Source organism: Pezoporus occidentalis, unplaced genomic scaffold (assembly GCF_034315485.1).
Source record: "Pezoporus occidentalis ecotype Australia unplaced genomic scaffold, CSIRO_AGI_Poc_V1 ctg41, whole genome shotgun sequence".
NCBI lineage: Eukaryota > Metazoa > Chordata > Aves > Psittaciformes > Psittacidae > Pezoporus > Pezoporus occidentalis.
In genome coordinates this window covers 4,157,211-4,182,324 of record NW_026915736.1, presented here as the reverse complement: position 1 = coordinate 4,182,324, position 25,114 = coordinate 4,157,211, and the positions used below count along the sequence as shown (strand labels likewise).

The 25,114-nt window shown below is 38.2% G+C and overlaps 1 protein-coding gene across 3 annotated transcripts in view; it reads left to right on the top strand.

Annotated features, from left to right (window-relative positions):
- Positions 1–25,114, top strand: part of GRID1 (glutamate ionotropic receptor delta type subunit 1) — a 593,210-nt gene that overhangs the window by 479,491 nt on the left and 88,605 nt on the right. For 2 of the 3 annotated variants that reach the window (XM_062634051.1, XM_062634050.1), the window contains exons 6-9: positions 3,687–3,860; positions 16,022–16,183; positions 17,366–17,485; positions 21,371–21,451. In XM_062634051.1, coding sequence (XP_062490035.1) covers positions 3,687–3,860; positions 16,022–16,183; positions 17,366–17,485; positions 21,371–21,451 — 537 coding nt within the window. The remainder of the gene's footprint in view (positions 1–3,686; positions 3,861–16,021; positions 16,184–17,365; positions 17,486–21,370; positions 21,452–25,114) is intronic. The other variant, XM_062634052.1, reaches the window with a different exon arrangement.

Genomic DNA, 25,114 nt, shown 5'->3' with positions numbered 1-25,114 from the left:
TAAAGGAATACCCCTTCAGTGTTGAATCAGGTAGTGAGAACTACTATTAGCCTGAGTCAATAGTAGTCAGTCTTGCACTTATGTCTACCTACCAAAATATTTAAGCGCTCCCTAAAACATTGGGAATAGCTAAATTCTTTCCCTTATTAAAGGAAAAATCCAGACTAACAGAACTTAAGTAAGAAAACCTCTTTCATTCCGGGTAAAGTTCTCTTCCTCCAACCTCTTTCAAGAAATTCAATACTTACAGATCTGAGTGTGAACTGCTATTAAAGGTGCAAAGCAATAGAGAGTTAGGCTCTTTAGCCTTCCTTAAAGCATGTCGCTCAAATAAGCAGAAGCCACTGTCTATATTAAGTCAAAATTTACCCTACATTGCAGTAGCAACATCATGTGATCCTGAAAGCCAAAAGGAGGGCATGTGATAGGGAATTTTGAAAGGAGTGCTAGCCTGGCCATGCCAGCTGATAAGCTCTGCTTAGAATACAGCATTCACACATGGTGTCAATGGCAATTACTGTGTGCAGTCTTGTGCTGTGTAATGATCCAAGGACAGGATTGGAAATTTGGGGTATGTTTGTTTGGAAAAAAAAAAAACCAAACCAAAACCCTCTTGGACAAAATTAAATATTTACTTAGTTGTCAGTTTCACGGTGTAAAGAATGTTTTCATATAATGTGTAGGAATGAAAATGCTTTACTTTAAAAAATATAACTAGATGAATAGACTTTAATTGTAAGATCAGTGTGAAATGTTTTTTCCCTTGTGGCTCCAAGAACTATTTTTTGGATATATGCTGTTATTCTGAGGGGTGTAAAAGTAAGAGCCAGCTTCACATACCCTTGTTTGGTTTTTGTGGGTTAGTGTTTTGGTTTCCTGCTCTCCCCACCCCCCCCTCCCCCCATATTTATCACAGTCAGAATGCAGGTGACTTTTCTGTGTGTCCCATTTAAGGTTTCATGTGCTGCTAAGCCAGGACTGTGTTTGGCAGTGTTCGAGGCCACGTTGGACAGAGCCTTGGGTGACATGGTTTAGTGTGGTGTCCCTGCCTGTGGCAGGGGGCTTGGAACTAAATGATGTTAAGGTCCTTTCCAGCCCTAACTATTCTATGATTCTATGACTGTGAGCTTTCTGGAAGCAAGTCTGCAGGGACTGCCAGTGCCAGGCAAGAGAAAGGGGTGCACTCCCCAGGCCAGGGAAGCTGTAGCTGGGCTGCTCTTGTGCGGGATGGTGGTGACCTGCATTTCAGGCACTCAGCCATGCTTTTCTGCTCCTGGACCTTCCACAGGTGCCCTGTGATGCTGCCTGTGGCTGTACCACCTTGTGAACTGGCATGGAAAGTCCTGTAGTTAGCTTAGGGTTTTAGAGCACCAGTTTAAAAATGACCTTTTGATCTTATCTCTTCAAAGAACTTTTGTTTTTCTATGCTTTTACATTTGTAAAAAGGAATCTAATTTCTAAAAGGAATGGATAATTTGTTGGTATGAATGTCCATCAGCTGGGAAAAAAAACAGGAGCTTTGCTGCCTTTGGCATTATATACTGAATTGGGGTGTTGAAAGATTTAACTACTGTAAGCTGTCTACATGGAAAAAGGTGTCACTTTCAGAGTCAGATTTAGCCCAATTTAGGTTCTGAATTTCCTTCTAGAGGCTCCCATTTTTCTTCTCTGGCTGTATAGTAACTAGGTTTGACACTCAGGACTCACTTGGTGCCTGTAGCTAAGTGGGAAGAACCAGGGTTAATGTGTCTAACACAACTGTCCTCCTCCACTACCTTACTTCAAGGAAGAAGCACATATAGGCTTACAAGTTTCAGGTCAAGCATTTTCACACAGGTTATGATATGTCTTTGAAAGGCTGTGCACCACTTGGGGAGGACACAAAATGTGCAGTGTGAGGTGAGCTGAAGGTTTGGATGATTCTTGATCTTTTCTTTTTTCTGTTTGAAACCACTCAGTCTGAATTTGCCTGCCAAGGGATGCAGCCTAAGAGGTTATGATTTAAAGCTATCCCATAAAATTGTCTTTCCTTCAGACTGCAGCTTAGACACACTGGGTGGCTTTAATACCCTTCAGTCCCTCAGAAAGAAATCCAAGGCAACAGTCTAGAGGGTCTGTGGGTCTGCTTCGGTGACTTCTTGCAAGGCTACAGATGCCTCCCAGCATTTTCTATTAAGCCTCAAAATCTTTGGCTTCTATAAGGATATATTTATTTTCTGTTTTCATGCCACACCAGTTGGTCTGTTGTTAATGCAATGAATTTCACCTTCTGCAAAGTTAAAAATTCATGTTCCTAAAATTGATGGGAAATCAGCAAAGAACTAAAGTGAGCCAAAGCTACAGTACTAGTCAACCTTAACAATTATAATAACTCCATGGTCATTTCACTCACAGCTTGACAGAGAAAATGGCAAGAAAACATTTATTTTTTTTTTTCTTGAATGTTTAAAGTGTAGGGCCAGGGTCACTTCTGTGGTTGACACATTGGAAGGTGTGAGCCCTGTTGACCAAGTACAGCCACATTCATTATTTGTAGCCCCCTCTACCCTGCAACGGACTGAGAGCAGTCCTGTGCAGGCTGGAGAATGAGTTGGCCCAGCTGTGCAGCCAGTGCAGCCAACGTACACTGGAGATGTGCTGATGTGACTTGCAGATGCTGCTGGTGGCAGTGGTAAGGAGCTGGGATGTAAAGATGCTCTCTGTGGAGGAGGCATCTGTGGGAACAAATACAGTCAGTGGTGCCACTGCCTGTCCTTCTCCACAGTGAACTCTTGGCAGGAAATAACCATCATAAGCTCTACCACTGTTACGATTTCAGGATCAGCTAAGCCCGTGATTTTCAAATTATTTACTGTGGTGTAAAACAAGAGGTTCTGGTTTTGTGGCCTTTTCAAGATATATAAAGCACATAGTTGACTTGATTGCCTTTGCAATGTAAGGGCAGTAGATGCAAGCTCTCTCCCTAGATAGATTAGGAGTCTGGGATATGGAAAGGTCTGCAAAGAAGCTATAGACAGTGCAGAGACTGGAAAGAAGAGCAGCCTGTCCTTGAGATCTCCTTATATATTATCCAAAATTATTCTTGGTGCAGAAACTTGCATTCCTAAATGTGCTAATCCCTTCCATGAAGTTTCTCCTTTTTTTCATTTCCTAATACAGATAACCTCAAAAGACTTCCTTGAGTCATTATCAGGATTAGTCTGTAGAAATTATCTACTTTCCTTATGGAAAAAGTACTTGCTTGTAATATTGTTCTCAGGTGTAAGGGATGTATTTCCTAAAGGTAGTTACGTTTTCCATTTGTCATTTTGTTCTGAATATGTAGTGAGTTTCTGTTCTGTTAAACCAAAACTTTTCTATATAAACTTATTTTCAAGGCTGTTTTTAACTTGGAAGCCTATTGGGACAACCTTTTTTTAAATGAGGAACTAAGTATGCAGTGTGTTATTATTGCCAAGATAGATGGTACTGTGTTAAGCTGTTTTCTTTTGTTTCAGATGATGTGTAAAATGATACCATTGCTGTTACAAAACATAAAATAAGAACATTTGGCATAGACAAAGCATGTGCATCTGTAACTTTTTTCTTCTATTGTCTTTTTAAAAATATCCAATAACGAAAAGAATATATAAAATGTCTGGACAAATACATGATTTTTTAAAAAAAAACTTTGTCTCCCTTCACAGGAAATCACTGATAATGAAATATTAGAGTTGGTGCATAGTGCTCTGGGGAGGATGACAGTTATCCGGCAAATTTTCCCTCTCTCAAGGGACAACAATCAGAGATGCATGAGGAACAATCACCGAATATCATCGCTGCTGTGTGACCCACAAGAAGGCTATCTTCAAATGCTGCAGGTCAGTATCTGTGCCCAGCAAAAAAGTCCATCTTAGGAATTCAACATGAGAGAGTTTTTCTGTGACTATATTACATCAGAGGAAGAATAAAATGATTACAGATAAATCTGAGCATGTGATCTTTGGTCAACTTTTCCTGACTTAATTATTTTTTTTTTATTTCCCAAGATTGAGTGCTTTAGATGTGATGTCCAGGAAGTGCTAGCAAGCGGTTGTGCTGATTCAGAGCTGATATTGTGTATTTCATTCCCTTAAGAATCTTTTGTGTGAAAAAAATAAAAGCTTGTGCTATCATAGGCTTGTGGAGTTACTGCATGCTTATTATATTTATGCCTATTAGACATCTGTTGTGAAAAAGTTCATCTGGGAGGATAACAGAACTCTGATAGGTATTGGGCTGTGCAGCATTTCATACTTGGTTAAATGGACTGAATCCAGCTGATGTATTCAATCTGTCCCATTTCAATAGTCTCAGAAATCTCAAGCAGCTGATAATTGTTAGAGTGTGTAAAATATGCACTACTAGATCAAGTTCCAGATTTTGCTAACAGATTTGACTCTGGTGTAAGCAACATCTCAAAATTTCTTGGCAATTTATCACAGATATCAGAATTTTTCTGCAGTAATTTAAATGTAATTTTAGGTGCTATTTCCAAAGGTAGTTCAATAATTTAGAACCATAGGTTTTGGGCTTATGATGGCTCTCCACGTGTTTCTGATTTACTTTGGACACAGTTAAGAATCTCATTTGTATCACTGTTGAAGCTGTTAGCTAAAACTGAAAACTTTAGAGAGACTCAAAATATAATCTTCATTATAACCCTTTTATTGCAGATTTAGTCTTAACCTGAGATAGACTGAGGACACAAGTGGCTGAAGCTCCGAGCTGGCAAGAGTGGGTATTGTAAGACTAGAATGGGCTTGTTTAGCTTGTTGGCAGTCTGGACTGCTGCAGCTTGGTCAGGAAGGCAGTGTGGAGTGAGAGGTCCTTACAGAGGGAACTCATGCAGGCTTGGAAGAGTTTCTGAAGAGCAAGGTGTGAGGCTTACGGAAAACGAAAAGTAGGGAGATTCTCAGGAAAAGTGGGTAGGTCAAGAATCCCCAAGGAACATGGATGGGGATCTTTGTTTTACTTATTTATGCTGTATTAAAATGTTGTAACTACTGATTGAAGTCCTCTAAGAGATGGATAGGGATGTTTCCTTCTTGAAGACAACCTCTTGCAACACAGATTCTGTCATAGCTATGGCAAAGTTTGGGAAATGCCAGTTGTATGCACTGTAGTTCTGAGTGCTGGTCTATTTTTCTGCACAGGGGAAAGTCTATGCCTTGTCTTGGCTAAGGAAGAAAAGACACTCTTGATCTTTGTCTGTGGTATGCTGTAATGAGAGCAGGGCAATTTTGGATGATTAAGACAATTTCCAGTATGATGAAAAAATTAACTATCCTGCACACTGTCCTGCACCAACAAATCACTCATCGGGGAGCAGCAGGATTTTGAGTTTTGTTGTCTATGCTGGTTTATGCATAATCTAATTCAGAGTCTCTTCTGAAGGGTTCTGAGATCCCTTGCCCTCTCAGCAAGCTCTTATTTGCTAAAACAGTAACTGTTTTTCTAGTGTGAACAGCCTCGGGCCCTATTACTAAATTTCACTGACAAGGGCCCTTTGGGAAGGACCCTTTTCCTGCCGATTCCCAAATATGGGTTTGGAGAAGCAAAACATTCTCAGTTCTTACCTTCCAGAAATAATATACTAGCTTAGAAACTGTCTTTAAGAGAATGGAACAGTAATGTTATGCTTTGCCCTTTAGTTACTTCTCTATGAACTTAGAAATGAGAGAGATATAAAGAAGTGTGAAAGGTATAAAGTTTACCTTTTGGAAGTTGATACCATGACTGTCATGTTCAGCCATACTAGAATGAAATGAAGGGTGAAGGGCACATGTGAGATCTCTCAAATTAGCTGCCCCCAGTACATCTTGTGTTAAGTTTATACAGATTGAATATATGATGCTTTTAGCATGTGCAGATATATCCGAAGCATTCTGTAGCTGCATCTTTTTCACAGGCTTTGCCAAAACACCTTTTGTGCATACAAGCTCATATTAATTTCCATTCATGATTGGCATGTTATTAATGGTCCTGCAATTCAGGTACTTCCAATATTGTGTTTCCTTTTTATTGCTTAAAAAATAGTTTTGACCTTTTGCTGTACAGAAGCACATCACTAAATTACCCTTATTGCCAGAGGCTGCAGTAGCTCCCAGTTCCATGTCAGGCTGCATGAATCCACCAGAGGCAGTGACCGCCTGCCAGCACCAAGTCTCTGCATTGCTTTGAAGCAGTTTGATTAACACCACAGTTTGGAAATCCCTGGCTCATTCTCCTTTGGGCAATCTCATATTAATAATTCTTTGTTGTCAAGGTAACTTACCAGCCATTGTTGGTTAATTATTTATTTAATGACTTTGAAGAATAATAAACTAATCTCTGTCAGCCTCTAACTGTAGGGTTTTTATCGGGGAGAATTTAGCATTTTTGTCAAGCTAGCAAAAGAAAGAAACATTTACATCATGGATTATTAACTTTATTCTGGCTAAATTAATGAATTATTTTTTTTTTGGAACGATCTTACTCTCAGTGTCTTTAGTACCATATCCTGCAAAGTTGTTTTTCAGTGGGTGATCATCCCAGTTTGGCATTCTGACAAGGCTTTTAAAGATCAGGCTGTTCTGCAAGCTCATCCAAAAACTCATCTGTTCTGAGTGCTTTGTGAAAATCCAATCTTATTCCATCAACCCACTTGTCAACATTTTGCTCATACCCTTATTTCTTGTACGTATAATATACCCAGCTGGGTTTCTCATTCAACTGGAGAAAAAGCTTTATAAGGTTTCCTGTCTTGGTCATTTTATTTGAGTACAGAGGACTACATTTTTCTCTTTCTTATTCTTCCTATATGATTTTCTGCATCCATCTCTCTTACTCTTGTAAGTGGAAAAGAGACAGTTTAGAACTTGCTGTCTTCCATTGGCTGTGATTACCCTGTGGCTTGGGCCATCAGCACTGTCAGTATTGCCTCATGTGGAGATCAGTCCTGGTTAGAACTTGTATGTATCCCTGCATGTTGAATTGTGTTTAATAGGATTATTGCTATTAAACTGTTTAGATTATTTCAGACACAGTCTTACAGAGTCAAGTTGAAGAAATTTCTATGCATTACCCGCTTTTTTTCCAAAATCTTCCCCTTTGTTATTTTCTGTCTACAAACCCAATTTTCGTTCTTTCGTCAGGTTATTCATAATGTGTTCATAAACTCAAAATCAATCTGTTACATGTTTCTGAAGAAAGTTCTCTTTTGAAATGTAATTCCCATTAGTTTGTTTCTTCCCATATTTACCATTTATACAGTTAATAAACTCAATCTATGTGAGCTTCTATTCAGTTTAAAACATATTACACAGGCGCAGCATATCTGAAATATTTTAACATGGTCCAAAATATATAAGATTAAAAAGGAACAGAGAATACCCCAGCAAACTATGTCACAAAATTAATGACGTTATTCCTCACAGGATTTAGAGTCTAGCCTCTCTACTGAAGAACTTATTGTAGGCATTGCTTTGCCATATTTGAAGAGAAGATGTTGAGAACTGTGGGAGGGTATTCATGGAAACAGCTATTCTTTCTCTGTGTAAAAATTTCATTCTTCAAAGACTTGACCATCAGATATCTTTGTAGGCATCTCTTAGCAGTTGCTCCTACAGAGCTGTGTTTTTATTCATGAACTGTCTTCAGGAATGACTGCAATTTAACTACTGTAAGTGGAGTTATTTTTTAGAGACCTGTTTGGCTGCCTAAACTTCAGGGCCTGATCCTGTAGTTTTATCCGATTAAATAGCTTTACTCTCATTTGACCTGTTTACATAGCTGTTAAGTGTTACTGGGGGCAGAAAATATTGATTAAGCCCTATTAAAACATTTCCTTTCTCCAGTAAAGGATTGGAGAGCCTCATTTTAATTTTCCTTTCACTACAAACCTATAATTCCATGTCTCTTTAGCAAAGTTTAATTTGAACTTTTGGCTCAATATTCAGGTGCAGTGAGACTGTTTGAGTACCACATGAATGAAAAACATCCTTTACTGCACATTGCATGGTATTCTCTCCCTGAAGCCCAATGGCAAGTGTTCTATACAAGCTGCATAAGCATAATTGTTTAAAACACCAAGCAATCATGGGTACCTTCTGGCCACATGGGATTTTGTGAGCACTGTGGAGGCTAGAACCACAGATACTCTCTGGAGCAGGATTTTCCTCTCTGTTCAAACTACCTTTTTTAACTGCTGGAGTTCTCTATTTGCATAATTATTTCACCTAATTTTTGTTCAGTGCTTTATCAGGGATTGGGCAGTGGTGGCTAGAAAAAAGGGTCAGTGTCTCTGTTTTTCATTTTTTACTGCCTCTGAAACCTAATTTGCAAACATATTTATTTGTAAATGAGGTAGGGTAAAGTTATAATCTTATACTCTGCTTTGCAATTCCAATACTACCTCTTGTGCTCCTGACTGAGTCTTGGTTGTGTTCAGTTTTCTTTATCAAATGTCTTCTGCTAGACTTTCTCTGGACAGTTAGTGTTAGCTGTGCCAAATTCTGAGATGTTTAGTAAGAAAAGCTAACACCTGCAACTAACAAGTTTGGGCAATCAAGGCCTGTGATTATTAATATTATGTATATTAATACATATAACAGTATTAATGTTAGCATGTTATAAAACATACTGAATAAGAAAACATTTATGATACTGAAATAGCTGAAGGACAGTAAAAATTCAGAGAATAAAAACCGAGGGTAGGGAAAAGTGGTGTGACATGTAACTCAGTAAAAATAGGGAAAAAAAAAAGGAAAAAAAAAGCTGTTGATCATTTAAAACCTCAGATTCTGAGAGTGCAGTCTTCCAAAGAAATCTTTAGAGGCCTCATTGTTTGAGGTACTTAAAACTCGAATGGGCAAAGCACTAAATAATACACTAGTTAGATTCCTTACTGTCAGAAGGCTTGAATGAATATACAATTGAGGACTGTTTTTCTGTGCTTTTTGGAAAATTTTATTCAGGCTTTCATTTACCTCAGTGTTAATAAATAGCCCTTTGGAAGTTTGAAGCTGACATTTGAGTTTTCAATGAATGTTTGTTTTTTGACTCTGGTTTTCGCATGAATGCCAGACTGCTGGCTGTGATTTTGTTCTCCGTGAGTAGCAAAGCATGCATTTAAAGGCATTCACACAAAGTCTCACAAGGGGCTCTGCAAATGAGACAGGCTGATTAAGCAGGGGCCAGGACAGGAGTTGTGGCTGCCACCCCCCACTCCCACAAAGGGCAGCCCTGGGGAGCGCTGTGAGCACAGCCGGCAAACAGGGTGGCATGCAGCAACCAGTCAGTGGTTTATACAGGAGAGGGCCATTCCACTGGCCAAGTGGAGAGACCTGAAGTACACACAACCCAGTAACCATTCTGTAACCATCTACACAGACCAGAGGCACCCGTCCTACCTGACCCTCAAGACAGAATGGCAGGAGCTTCTCTGAGAGCAAAAGCTGCAGCTCCAGCTGGAGGCTCAGCACCAATTGCCCTGGTGGTGGCTGATGCCCCCACCCAGATGGAGCTGTTGCAGGGAGAGGCTGTAGTGCAAACTTCAGACTGCAGGAATTTCCCAGACCTTTCTCCTGGAGCAAGGACAGGCAGCAGACCTGCCTCTGCAGAAGGTGTGCCCAGGTGGAGGACCTCCTGCAGCAGGTGGCTGAGCTGCGGGAGGCTGTAAGGAGGCTAGGTAACATCAGGGAGGCTGAGAGGGAGTTAGATAGCTGATTCCAAGCGCAGTATGCAGTGGATCCACAGCCAAGCAGCCAAAACCTCCCCCACTGGCACACACATAAGGGAGGAGGGTCAGTAATGCAGAAGAGTTGAATATTGCAACAGCAAGGACCCACAGGAGGAAGAGACTTCACCTGAAGCCTGAGATGTCCTTCCAGAACTGCTTCCCTGCTCTGCAGACTAGAGAAGAAAGACCCATCACATCAGGAGAGAAGCTGGAGCTGAGTAAGGCAGCTGGTCCTGTGACCCTGTATAACAACCAGTGCCACTAAGAAAAGGCAAAGGGTGATGGTAGTAGGTGACTCTCTTCTGAGAGGTATCTAGGCACCTATTTGTTGACTTGATGCACTCTCTAGAGAGGTGTTCTGCTCACCAGGGGTTTGTATCAGGGATGTCACTGAGAGACTACCAAGCCTCCTACAGTCCACCGATTACTATATCTGCGGCTTTTGTTTCATGTGGGCACCAGTGGTACAGCCAGGAGCAGCCTGACGAGTATCAAAAAGGATAACAGAGCCCTGGGAGCAGCAGTAAGGGACTCTGGAGCGCAGGTAGTTCCTTCATCAGTCCTTCTGCTCAAAGGGAAGGGGGTTTGAAGGGGTCAGTCAAATCTGGTGAATCAACAGGTGGTTAAGGGACTGGTGCCATAGCCGGCGGTTTGGCTACTTAGGCCATGGGACTCACTTTGAGAAAACTGGTCTGCTGGGAGCTGATGAGCCCATCTGTCAGAGAAGGGGAAGAGCATCTTCAATCATAGGCTTGCCAAGATTCTTAGAGCAGTGAGAACACCAAGCTTGCTACCCTGGGCTTCAGGAGAGCAGACTTTGGCCTCTTCAGGGATCTGCTGAGTAGAGTACCATGGCATAGAGCCCTGGAGGGAAGATGGGCCCAAAAAATCAAGTTAATATTCAAGGATCGCCTCCTCCAAGCTCAGGAGTGCTTCATCCCAACAAAGAGGAAGTCAGGCAAGAATGCCAGAAGGCCTCTGTAGATGAACAAGGAACTCCTGGAAGAACTCCAACACAAAAAGGAAGCCTGCAGAGGGTGGAAGCAAGGATGACTATCCTGGGAGGAATACAGAGAAATTATTCAAGCAGACAAGGATCAGTTAGGAAAGCTAAAGCCTTGATGGAATTAAATCTGGCCAGTGATGTCAAGGGTAACAAGAAAAGCTTCTGTAGGTACATTGTTGGTAAAAGGAAGTCTTGGGAAAATGTGGTCCCTCTGGGGAAGGAAACAGGAGACCTAGTTACCCAGAACATGGGGAAGGCTGAGGTACTCAGCGACTTTTTTGCCTTGGTCTTCACCACTAAGCGCTCCATCCACAACTCCCAAGTCACAGAAGACAAATGCAGGGACTGGGAGAATGAAGAACCATCTGCTGTAGGAGAAGGTCAGGTTTGTGACTGTCTAAGGAAGCTGATTCTCTTCTAGTCTGCTCTTGTGAGACCCTTTGTGGAGTACTGCATTCAGCTCTGGGGCCCCCAACACAAGAAGGACATGGACGTGTTTGAGCGAGTCCAGAGGAGGGCCAGGAAGATGATCAGAAGGCTCAAGCACTTCTTCTATTGAGACAGGCTGAGAGAGTTGGTCTTGTTCAGCCTGGAGAAGAGAAGGCTCCAGGAGACCTTAGGAGCAGCTTCCAGTACCTAAAGGGGGCCTACAGGAAAGTTGGAGAGGGAATTTTTACAAGGGTGTAAATATAGGCTAGGATGTGTCCTATCACATAAAATGATAGGACAAGGGGGAATGGTTTTAAACTTGAGGAGGGTAGACTTAGATTAGATCTAAGGAGAAGTTTTTTACTAAGAGTGGTGAGACATTGGCTCAGGTTGCCCAGAGAAGCTGTGGCTGCCCCATCCCTGGAAGTGTTCAAGGCCAGGTTGGATGAGGCTTTGAGCAACCTGGTCTAGTGGAAGATGTCTCTGCCCATGGCACTGGGGGTTGGAACTAGAGAATCATTAAGGTCCTTTCCAACCCAAACCATTCTATGGTTGTATGAAACTAATTTAAGAAAATTAAATAGCTCAAATTTTCAGTCTCTGCACTCTGAAAATATCCTTGTAAGCACAGCATCATACCATAAGTAAACCATTAATTTTCACTGCTTCTAGTAAGATGCATTCTGTCATTAGAGACACAAGCTCATAACTGCGTTTGGCAGTACTTGAACTTTGAAAGTTGAAACACGGTTTCAGGGCATGGTGGTGTATGCATATGCAAGCACAATGATATCACTCCCCAGGCAGCAAGTGTTTCTGCTGCTGGCAGGCTGCACTTGGTCTATGCTCCTCTTCCATCTGCTTCATCCTTGGAGCTGACTGCTGCGGCCTCTCAGAGGGTGATTTTGGCAGCAGCAGGGTACAGATGCCCAGCTTGGGAATGAGTTTTTGAAACAGTGGCCTCTGGGTGTCAGCTTGTCTTCCCAGCTGGTCTCTTCAGTGGTCCTATCTGGCTAGACTTCTGGCTCTGCTAGCAACTGGAGGTCAGTCTTTGTGCCTTGCTGGTCTTCCCAGAAGAGTACTTGTCTATAATTAGTGCCTCTGAAGGAGCTAAAAGCTATCTTTATATATAACTTTAAAAGTAAAATCACTCTGGAAAACCTCATGAATGTAACATAAAAACTTGTACAAAATGACATTTAATCACGTGATAGGGTGAGATTTCCACTCTCATTCGAAGTTTCTGCTCTGGTCTAATAGTGTATGGTGGATTTTTAATTTATTGCAAAATAAAGGTTCATAAAGTTTGGAATAATTTGCAGAAGGTATACCAGAACATGCTTAAAATTACTCATGTACAGGGCATGCTCTTGAATATATTGATGAAATGGCAGGCAGATATATATCCTTCCCTCCTCTGTTCCACCTGTGAATATATAAATGGGGGAAATAAAAATTGCTTCAGAGCTTGGAAAACCCAAAGTAGCCAAATACATTCCCTTGCTTTTATTTCTGTCTTGCTTCGCTACTAATTCTGAATGCTACCTGATGACTGATTTTTATATTTACTATATTCTCATGCCTCTGATAGCAATGGTGGAATCAGAGTAGAGCTGATTCCTTGGGGTATCTCACAAATTCACTTTCAGTGGTAAGTCTATACTCAGAAGGAGTTTGATAGCTGAAAATTAAAATATGTCTGCAGTTGCAGTAACAAGAGCATACAGGCTTCGTCCACTGAACTCTTTTTCTTTTCACTGTATCGATATTCTTGAGGTTATAGCAAACTCGTCTTGGAAATACAGTGTAGTACATATACAGACATTTTGCTGTATTAAAAGGAATATAATAGAAAATAAATTATTATAGCCCTGGATTTACTGTGTGATTGGGCCAGAATTTCTGTGGCTTGTTATAAGTAACTTTTTTCTACAAGGAAATACATACATAGTGATGAATTTAGATAGAAAGTTAATACTGTCTTGAGGAGAGAAGTGTCTCTGAGGTATTTAAGTGTTCTTATTTTTCTACCTCAGAAAGGAATTAGGAAAAAATAAGATAAAAATATACTTCCCAGTAATTTAATAATATATCTTCCTGTAAATATTGAAGGAATGAACTCTTCAGCTACACTCAAACAACGCTACTTAGGCATCAGATTAGACCTGGTTCCACAACTCTGTAATGCATGCATGTAATTTTTACAGGAATAAATAGACTATGATTATATGAAAAAATTAATTTTCCTGATTAAAAAGTACCATATAGTCTTTTTTTTTAGCAAGGCTTTCAGTAGAACAGAACTAGAGTGGCAAAATACTATATTTTGCAAAATACTGTATGGGTAAGTGTACAACAGGACTTGCAAAATATTCTTTCTGTGGCAAAAATTAACTTACTGCATTCTGTGCAACATTTTCTGACGCCTTGGTACATATCTCCTGATTTATTGCAGGACGTAAATAGTGGGAAACTCCTCTTGTGCAGACCTTTTCTTGCTGTCAGTTTATATGATTCTTTCAAAAGAAAATCATGAAACAATAGTGATACAAAATCTGTTATAGGTCTAACTGAATTATGAGGATTACATTGATAAGCACAATATTGTTTTGTTTTGCTCTACAGCATAAAGTAATTTGACTTGGATGCATGGTCATGTAGATTCTCAAAAGTTTTCAGTCAATTATACATGCGGAACTGTGGCTGTTTCTCTAAAAGCATTAAAAAAAAAAAAGAGAGAAGGAAAGCAGTGCACCCAAGTACATCTTATATTTTGCCCTAGAGCTCTGCTAACGAATCAGGCAAGCTGTTTTGGGGAGCTGAAGCTGCAATTTTCCAGAACTGAAGAACAGTGCCAAACCAAGAAAATGAAAAGCATTTCTGATTTGTGGTGGCAGCAGACAATGAGTTGTCAGTAAGTGAGGGTATGAAATCATATTCAGCAGGGAGTAGAAAGGATCATGATGGCACATAAGAATTGGCATTTTTCCTTAGGCACATAAATCTACTTCTAAGCAAGTGGGTCTTGTGGTATGTGGTTTGGGGTGGCTTATTTTGTGGGTTGGACTCTTGTTTTGCTTCCCCCCATCCCAAAGAGTAGCTTAACACAGAAGAGGAAAAGTGCCCTGTTGAATAAGGATTTGCTTGGTGTCTTTATTTAAAAGTTGTTTGGAAAATATCTGCAGAGTAGGGAGACAAACGCAGCTGAGCAGGAGAGACTTAGTTTCTGGAACTCCTATTAACTCTTTAACTACTTGTCTGAGGAAATCTGGAAAGTAGCTGATTTGGAAACTCTTTAAAAGGTAAAGGTTTCACTGGATTAAATAGCAAATATATTGAATATGGACTATTTGTTCAGGAAGGCTGGAAAGAAAAGAAGGGAGAGTAGATGGCAATGCCTGATGAGAGAATATCTCAGTGATATTCTCTCATAGGTTTTGCATTATTTTCATTTTACAAACCCTTTTTATATTTAGTCCCTTAAACAAGTGGGTATCCTCAACCTCTTTTTATTTTTTTTATTTTCTTCCTATTTTTAATTCTTTCAAAATGCATTTCTGTTTTTATGTATTTTGTTCTGATTTACTTCTGCTAGAAGATATTTCAGAGTGCCTAGTTTCTCAATTTGTATTGCTTTCCAGATTATGAAACATGGAATATTTTTTTTCTGAAGATTAGGATCTCAAAATAGCAGAAATTTACTTGGAGCCAGTGATGCAACAGTAATATAGGAATATAGGTTAAGGTTTCACAGCTGAATGACATTTTTATAGGAAGTATGCAGCTGTATTAACTTCCAAGTGTAGCCCCTTCCTGGTCTCTAGGCAACATTTTCTGTGCTGAATTAGAGAAATCCAAAAGATAAATGGTAAATCCATGGATCACTGTAAGTAAAACCTTCAGCTAGAATATCTTTTTAATAATAAAAAAGCTGTATCTGGCAACTGATTCTAACTGAGGTTTGAGTCTGGTAAAGAGTAAATCAATACCCCTGCGTCTATGCATAGGTTTGAAGAAGGGTGTTCGTAAACTCCAGAAACAGGTGGACATTACCTAATTTTTTTTTAACTCGCTTCTCTCAGCCAACTTTTGCTACTAAAATTTTACCAATTGCAGTGGATACCACTGCATGTCAAAGATCTGATCTTGTATTGCGTGCCTTGGTTTGAAAAATTAAATACTTTGTTGAGCATTACTAGTGTGGTGTTGTTACTAGAGCCTTTCATCATGTATTGTTCTCTTTATCTCACATGTAAATTGAAGAATAAGGAGGCTAAAATCAATAGCTCCGGAGAAAGAGAATAGTAACCAGTGTCCTGTATATTTGGTGGACAGAGATAAGACCAAAGTAATAATGTAATTTCATCTCCCTCTGTTCTGAACAGTTGCATTAGCATTATATTTTGATGTGCCAGAAATTACCAAGGAAATTACTCAGAAAGAATAAGAACTTAATTCCATTCTTTCTTCTCCTTGTTGAAGGACTGGCAAAGTAGCAATCTTTGTCTTTTATTGATAAATAGATGTACTCTTTCTATAGCTTGAGTTTATATTTGAAGTGTGATCTCTTATGTCTTTATAAAATTGCATTGCTGGTAATAAAAGTGCTGCTGGTAATGCACAGGCAATGCAAGTGTGCTAGTGTCCCTTGGCCAGAAGGACCTAGGTGCCAAGCAGGAAAGAAGGTGGGAGTGAGCTCTGGTATTTGTCTCAATTGCCTTGACTGCTGAACATATCAAACATATTCGGCTTTTAGTTTTTACTTCTATCTTTTTTAGATTTGTTTACATTTTCTTCAAAAGGATCCTTAAATGAACAGTGAGGCTCATTCTTATTATTGTTTGCAGGTTTCCAACCTGTACCTGTATGACAGTGTGCTCATGCTGGCCAATGCTTTCCACAGAAAACTGGAGGACAGGAAATGGCACAGCATGGCAAGTTTGAACTGCATGAGGAAATCCACCAAACCTTGGAATGGAGGACGATCCATGCTAGAGACTATTAAGAAGGTGAGAACAGACAAACCATAGTTGTGTGAGCAATTGAAAGAGTTGCTACATTCCTACTTGAGATTAGCTTTTCAAGAAGTTTTTAACCTTTATTGAAATTTTATTTGATTTATTACAAGTAATTAACAAGTACCAGGAATGATCCACAGCTATTAAATGAATGATTTACGATAAACAAATTAGAAACACTGCAGTGTTGCTCCAATGGTGTATATTCTACTTTTGTTCTCATAGCTGCCTTCTGTGAAGATAGTGTGGTTAGGAATAGTCATAGAAACTGATGTACACTTGCATTTTAGTAATTTCTCCAAGAGAAATTAAGGAGCTCGAGGGGCCCACCAACAGAAACATTTGGGACTTAATGTTCCATTTACTACAGCTCAACTAGCTTCATAAGTTAGGCCCAGAGCAAAAGCAATCTGATTTAGCTAAGCTGTCACTAACAGTTACACTTTCTTGCAGCATGTTGAGTTACTTAAATATGGACAGTACTGTGGCTTTGCAGATGCATGGTAACTTCCTGTATGAATGTTATTTGATCATAAATACTAGTGAAAAAATACTAAAGTTTTACTACGCTACCTTTAGCAATTATTCAGAAGAAAACCCCTGTTTCCCCATATATATTGATGAGATAGTTTTCATCTAGTAAATGATGCAGTTTGGTCAAGTGTTATGTTATGCTCTGACCATTCCTAGTGACACCATCCTTTGTTACTAAATTAATTCAAAATTTTGTGTCATTTCAAGCTGCTTTGCTACAAACCCAAAATCAAACTCTGTGATACTTTCACAGAGAGGTTTTAATAATACTTACATTTTAGATTTTCTTCGTGTCTTTCTTGGGAGCAAGGCAGGTATACTCTGTTTTGGACTTGGAGTTCATGCCTTTGTATTCAGTCCCGTAACTGAAGCTCCTGCCCTCAGTTACACTGAAAGGGCTGTTGTCTTATGGTCCACCAAGGTCCTTCTCTTTTTTGAGGTCTGTCTCTGTGCCTGATGGAAGACCTGATGGCTTTCTTCCAAAAGTAATTTTCTAAAAAATTTTTCTAAAAAAAATTTCTTGTGTCCAGTGCTGTGTGTGAGCTATTGAAGAACATTTAATTGCCACATTTGAGTTCACTGGAGTGTTTATAAAGCAAATCTGTTCTATTCTAAAATTTCTGAAACTTATTTCCTTAGGGCCATATAACTGGGCTTACTGGTGTTATGGAGTTCAGAGAAGATGGCGCCAACCCCTATGTTCAATTTGAAATACTGGGCACTAGCTACAGCGAAACATTTGGCAAAGATGTGCGGAGGGTAAAGATATGCTGCTTCTTTCTCTCTTTTCCTTAAGTAATACACATTCTACTTCACGGGAGAAAATGTTATTCTTTAAGAATTAATTAGTGCTACACTGCAGAATAAATTTACTGTAAGAGAAATATTTTCTAATATCTTACACACTTAAATCTTGAAAGCTAATTTTATATTTCTAGTCAGGAGTCCTGCAAGTTGTTTCCACATGTGCAGTACTGATGCAGTGCCATAACAATACCATGAATTTAATAGTGAAGTTTACACAATTCTGCTCATGTATTTTATTTTTAATTAAGATATAGTTGATAAAGCTGGCACTTGTCTTAGTAAGGAAGCTAACTGAGAATATAAATTACTTAAACACACAAAAATGTTTCAAGTATAGCTGCTGCAAGAATTTGAGATAAATAAATATGAAAAAATCTAGATAACATAATTTCCCAAATGGATAATGCTATGTAGTGTAAAGGATGACCTATCAATGGTAGGGATTAGAAGCCAATTAAAGTGATTCCATGGGATTACTAACATAAATTGCTGTGGGCTGAGAAGGCTACCTTGAACATGTTCATGCAGAGGGGGTGCTTCAAAAATACCTGAAACTCTCAATTGAATGGTGAGATTCCATCTGGAACCCAAACTACAAAATGCCCCTGAACTTCAGAACAGGTTGAAATACAGATGTTACAGTCAGTAGGTCCTATATGTGATATAGGACCTATAGGTGATCAAACCTATAGGTTTTATCAGCAGAACTGATCAAAGAAGATTCCATGAAGAATTAAATTTTTTTACTTTTTTTTTCATCTGACCATTGTTTTCTTAGTTTTGTTTTGATTCACCTGAATTACATGAGTCTAAATGGAAAAACAAGCAAAGAACTTGTGTTTACATTATCATCTTAAGCAGCTAAGCCTGAGATTCTTTCTGAGTCTAATTTGGTATGAGGATTCTGGACATGGAGCCAAAAGCTTCTAATGTCTATTAGAAATTCAACAGAAAGAAAAGGAGTTTTAAAATGCATAAAGCTTCAGGGTATGTAACTGAAAAAACTTGTGTTGCCAAAGAAGTGTCTCTGAAGACATCAGGTTGGCTAGGCACCCTCCTTTATTGTAAAGACCAGAAAAGGCTATTTCTCAGTGCACTTTCATGTCTAGATTTCTTTTGCAAATGACGAGTTCTAAGTTCAAAGCACTACCTGAATGATGACAAATTCTCTTAATTTTAAAAACAGTGCTGCCTGCTTAATAAAATAGTGTTGGCTGAGAAGATCTAGGAAGCAATTATATTTCATGAGCAGAAGTATCCACCTCACTTTGTGCACCAGTATGCAAAACAGAAATATCTGGTGCTTTGCGAGGTGCTGTGGACTGTCCTACTCTGTTTCCAGTTGCCACTGCAGGAAAGCGTGAGTGTCCTATCTGTGCTGGGTTACCCCTAGCAGATGGATGCCATGGGGTGTTTGAGTCTGGTTCCATTTTGTTACAGAATTCCCAAGTAACTTTAAGTAAGTCACATAATCGCTTTATGCTTCAATATACCTTTCAGTAATATTGGCATGATTACCCTCAGAACAGATTTGAGGCCTTAAAGGGAAATTATGATGTGTGAGTACACATTACTTTTTCTTCTAATACACATTTTGAATATGGTGGCATATATACAGAAGCACTTACTTTGGTATGTGGAGCACACTAACCAAAATGAGACAGAATCCAGATGTGTGAACTAGAGACAGCCTAAAATACCACTGAAAAGGAATGACAAAGCAAAGAAATAGGTAAAATTACTTTCTCAGGGATCATTTCACCAGAAAGACTCCTAGGAGAATGTCTAAGATAGTAACCCATCTTGGATTTTCACAGCTACCATGAGATCTGGTCTTTCTGCAGACAATTGCTGTTTCCACTAGCTGTGACTGAGTTATGACTGCAAGTAAATATATGTATTTACTAGCTGAATATGCCTTCTCCTTTATTCCACAAGTCTAACAACATATTTTTGTGGTAAAGGCTGATAGTGGCGGTATTTTGTATGTATGTTTTCTTCTTCCTTTGTTTGGATGTACTCTAGTGAAAGGAAAACTTAAGAAAATGCTCTAATTTCTTTGGTTTAAACATAAAAGAACAGGGTATGTCCCTTAAAATATACTACCTTGCTTTACAAAAAGCTCAGATGATTGCCTTCTATTCACTATGTGCATATAGAGTTTCAAAAAGCATGGTGTATTCATGATTAAAAGAGAGATCAGTTTGGTGACTTAGGGTGTTTGAAAATTGACAAAAGATTGTCAGAGAAGCTGAAAAGGCTGAAGTGCCTATTATATGATGATATTCAGTATGATTTATGTTCCTAATATCTGTAAACACCTTTAAAAATAGCAGCCTGGCTATCTGTGTGTGTGTGCGTGTGTGTATGTAAAAACCCATATATAAAACCCAAACCATTGTGGCTGATGCCACACTAATGTTTAAAGAAAGAATGAAAGAAACACAGAGGAAGTAGAACTTGGGAAAAAAAAAAGGAAAGGTGTTATAAAGTTTTCAGGTGAAGCATATGGAGCAGAAGGTGTGAGACTAATCACCTATTATGTTCAAAACCCTTTGAGATTTTTTTATTTGCATTTGTAGTGGATAAAAAACCCTTTCTTCTCATTTCCTCTCTTATGTCCACCTGTCATGCTAAGGGTGCACACGTCAAATTCACTACCAGACTTAACTGCAGGGTTACTCATTTTTGAACAGTCTTCCTCTGAATTAGAGTTACCCGTATGCTTTTAAAATTATTATTATTTTTATTTTAAATTCTTGTTTGTTAGTTCTTTATGATTTCTCTCCCCCCCCCCCCCCCCCCCCCTCCTCCCCAGATGCATAGAGATCTCTTGTATGTTTACATTTTTATGTCTTCTGCCTTAAGCTTCCTAAGCTTTTGGTTCATTCCTAGCACTAGCAATGACTAATGGCTGGGGAATGATCATTATATCCATTTGCTTCATTGGCTTACTGTCCCCATCTGTTTCGTGGAGTTGACGATACTTGCCTGCTTTGTACAATGTTTTGAAGTCTGATAAAGAAAAAAACAAACAAGCAAGCAACCCCAAAAATACCCAACTCTAGCAAAAACATTTCACTGTTAACATTAAGATATTGAATGAATCATAGTATTAAAACCTGGTTATTCCTAATTGTATGACAGACCATCCCTTCAGAGCTCATTTGGAATTGTCAGTGGAGAACTGTTTCCCACTTCCACAATACAAGGGACATGAATTTGGAAAGGAGTTCAAGACTATATTAATTCCCTCCATATTGACCATCTGTATTATGAGTTCTTACTAATGAAAGCCTTGCTATAACTTTCAGAACATCTGAGCTGCTTCATATTTCTTACGTTTCTACGCTTGGGTGGATTTTGCACAATGTAATAGTTTAATGATCCAGCTGCAAGGGCAAAAATCAGGGAGTTCAGGACTCCAGGGTGGTATTCCTAGAAACGCACTAACTCAGAGGTTGCTCCTGAGGTGTAAAACTCTCTCTTCTCATTTGACCATGTGTGCAAAGAACACCATAACAACTAACTGCCCTTGTAGGAATGTGATTAAGCTTAGTTAGGGAACACCTGTAAGGAGCTTTATGATTACTTTCTTCTTGGCAGGAAGATCTTCTGTAAGTGTGAAATTATGTTGTTATTTAGTTTATTTTATGACAGGGATCATATTTTTTATGAAGCAATCTGCAACTCTTTCCCAAACTGGCTGTAATGAAGGCAGAATTAATGATTTACACACATGCTGTATTTCATAAAAAACATTATGTTCAAAATAATAATGTTTATGATTGGCTATTCAGTTCTGTCAGTTGGTATGTTTTAATTTTCTTAAATTAGATTTTCTTGAAATATCAGCGGCTTCAGAAACAGTCATACTTGTTTCCTGCAGCACTTCTGAGGCAGATTGCAGAAGTCACTGTAAGTAGTTTTCTGATGTTACACACTTGCTGAAACCATATTTTTCAATTCTGATACGGTGCTTTAATTTGGATTCTTACTTTTAGACAGAATCTCATAATTATCATGAAGAGAAATCCTATGCTTCTTATTCATTGCAGAAGGGAACTGTATTTTTAGAGGTATGCAGTGTTAAGTGCCTTCATCTGCAAGAATATTATCAAGTCACATCATGTGCCACTGAAAGGTATATACTGAAGACAACTGTCTTAGGTGGTTATTGCTGTAATTTAAACAGTTTTACTCATATGGAAAACCGCATAACTAAATTGCTTGAGATTAGCTGCAGAGCAGATGCCTGCTTCCTGTTTGAGCACTTCATAAACATGCACTTGGGTATAGTAATTTGGTTCAATCTGTTTTGCCAAAGTATTTTTCAGCTGAAATATAAGAAGTATTGGCTACCTGTTATCGCTAAAGGTCCTCTGTAACCTTGCAAAAGGAAGTGCTAATAGTCTTCTCATTCTAGGTAAAATACAATTTCCACGTTTACACTTGGTTGAACTTTCTGCTTCAGTTGATTGTCATGGTAGAATAATTTGGAAAAACAGTATTGCAATTCACCCTATAAATACATTGTGTCAAACTGCAGAAAAATCTGGAATATTTTACTAAAATAATAAACTTCCCTGAATTTTTAGTTGTAATTTTCTGTACAAGATGGATCTGAGAAGTAAAAGTAAATGCATTCCTTGCAAATTCCATAAATTGAATTATTCACGGTGAAAAATACAGCTGAACATACAGGAAATGGCTATGATCAAGTTTTATACTAGAGAAGGAACATGATGAATTTAAGTGTTTTTTTCTGAAATGAAGGGGGGATTGGGGGGTGTCCCTGTTTGCCCAATGATTTTTTTATTAGTAGTATTTTGTTTGGTTTTGTAATTAAAATATTTGATGTTTTCATTGAAAATTATAGCTCATTATACTGAAAAGTAGGTAAGCAAGTTTCAAATGCATTTTTTGTTGCAAATATGTGTTACATAGTTCTTTTCAAGTTTGGGGTTTTTTCCTTCTTTTATGTTTTGGAAAGCATTGCCAATGGGACCTATGATTTTGCGTAAACTGTTACTTGTATTTGCTGTGTGTATTTGCAAATTATACCAGAGTCAACCCCGAGTAAAAAGGGATGTCTTCCAGATTTTTGGTTGGAATTCCTCCAAGCATGGGATCATGCTGGTCTTCCTGTTTTGAAGACTATTCATCTGTTTATATGACTTTTTCACAGCTTGAAGCTTGAGGCTAGATTTTAAAAATCAGGCATATCTGTTGTGAGCAGGGCCAGCATATCTACAGACATGAGGATGCTGCTGAATTTTTCACAGCCCACATGCAATGCTGCCTGTATGTTTAGAAATTCTATTTAATTCCTAAGTCACATGCTATGTCATACTTACCAGATTGTAATGAGTCTTGGGTATAACATTCTTCTTTTTAACACGTATGTGATATTGCATAAAATTGGAATGTTAAGAGTGTTAAAACCAGCATTCTAAAAACAGTTATGTCTTTAATTATGGAGTCATCAAAAAACACCTATAATTAATTGATGGATCCTAGGAAAGTATTCAGAACATGATGAAGAGAAAGCCTCTTTCTGTGGCTCAGCTCACAAAGAATTCTGTACTCAAGTGTGCATGCTATGAAGAAAAATGTGTTTCCATTGGGAAACAGGTCAAGATTAGTAGATAAGATTTCCCTCCAGCTTAACACCAAAAAAAATAGAAAGTATTTGAAAATTCTTCAGAAATTCCTTTTTTATATCTGTTTTTTTTTATTATTATTTTTTTAATTTATTTATGAGAATTCTTCAGAAATTCTTTTTACCTTTTTGGAAATCCAAAGACAGATTATTTGCTATTCTCTTGGCTCAGCATCAATCTTGAACAAAGGCTATAAGCCCACTACTCCAAGAAAGAGGGACAGTCTGTCTTCTTTTTTTTTTATTTTTTTTTAATTTCCTGTCCTACGAAATATATTTGATTAAAAATCACACCAAAACCAGAAGAACTTTCTGCTGAGTGTCAGACTAGCATTTTTAGCATACTGTCTGTTTAGTAAAATCATGAATGACAATGCGAAAATACAAGCTCAGTTATTTTAACTAGAAAATCAAATAGATGTCATCTTGGCTTTCATAAATACATAAACTACGGTGTTCTAACATATCTTCATTTGTAGCATGATTTTAGTGTCATGGAGAGTTGCAAGGACTATATGTTGGGGGAGAACATGCAGAGTTTCCTTTCTTTAGTGTTTGAAATACATTTAATTCTTCTAATTATAGTTGTTTTATATAATTTGCTAAACTGCAAATATATGTAGGTTCCAAGCATATTTTATGAAGTAATTTATTTCAGCAGTAATTTTTAAATCCAGGATAACCATGTTGTCTTCATGTGCTCTGATATATTTGATATGTCAAAAAGTGGATGTTTAAATACAAGTAGTTAAGGTATTTGGTCATGCTATCTCATTGTCAAGAAAAATTACAAAATTTTACTGAGTCTGTTTAGTTCTATTAAAATAAGCAGCAGGAATAGAAATTAATAAAAATTCCTTTTCTATTTTTGCTGTTATTTCTGCCATTCTGTGCCAGGTTATATTACTGTATACCAGTAAACCCTCTCACATGCAGGTTTTCAAGAGACAAGTTTAGTGGTAAGATATCTTAGTGGTCAGCCAAAATGAGGGACATGAGGAACTTCTGTGTCACAAGGTGCCACAAGCTAGCTCACTTCTTTGGTTTGATTCTTTAATTTCATTATACTTAAAAAAAGAATAACCTTCATTGGTCAGCTTACAATTTTGGAAAGATATATGCAAGAGGGCATCAGAGTACTGATTAAACCTCTTTGCATTGACGAATGAACTGAAATAACAGTACTTGGCAGAGATTGCCTGCTGGTATTCCAACTGCTGGCAGAACTGCCTTTAAATTAAGGACTTTCTGTTTTCAGACCACATGGAAAACACTGAGTTTTACCTTCAGTAGGTACAATCTAAAATCAACATCAGCCATTGTCAAGGAAGGAATTAGGCCTTCTCCAGTACCACAATACCTCTTGCTATAGGAGTGAATGAATTTATATACTTGGGTAAATACACAGGTGTCACAAAATAAAACTTTTTTTTCCATTTTGAGACAAAATCCTTTTACTGAAATGGAGACAGTATCAGGCATGGATAATAGTTCTCAAAACTGAATATACTTTTTGTGCATGACATCTATGTGGCAAGCTATCAGATTATAGTATGTCTATTTTTAGTATGTAAATGAGTGGGATATACAAATAGCTCCCACACAATGTGATTGCTAACAAGACACATTGTTAAATTGTATGTTGATAACAAAATATATTTCTTTAAGCAATATATAGTAATATACATATACATTTTCAGATTTTCCAGCATAAAAGCGGTACATGAGCAGAACACAATAATAATTAAAAATACTGACAGCATTTTAAAAATCAGTTGTTGATGTTGCCATAGGCTGAAATAGCTATTAAATTTAACAACACATTTGAATTCCACTTAGACCTAAGGGGCGGAAAATTACCCAACAACACAAACACCTTGAATACTAAAACTCACCAAAATCCACTTTTGATGGAGATT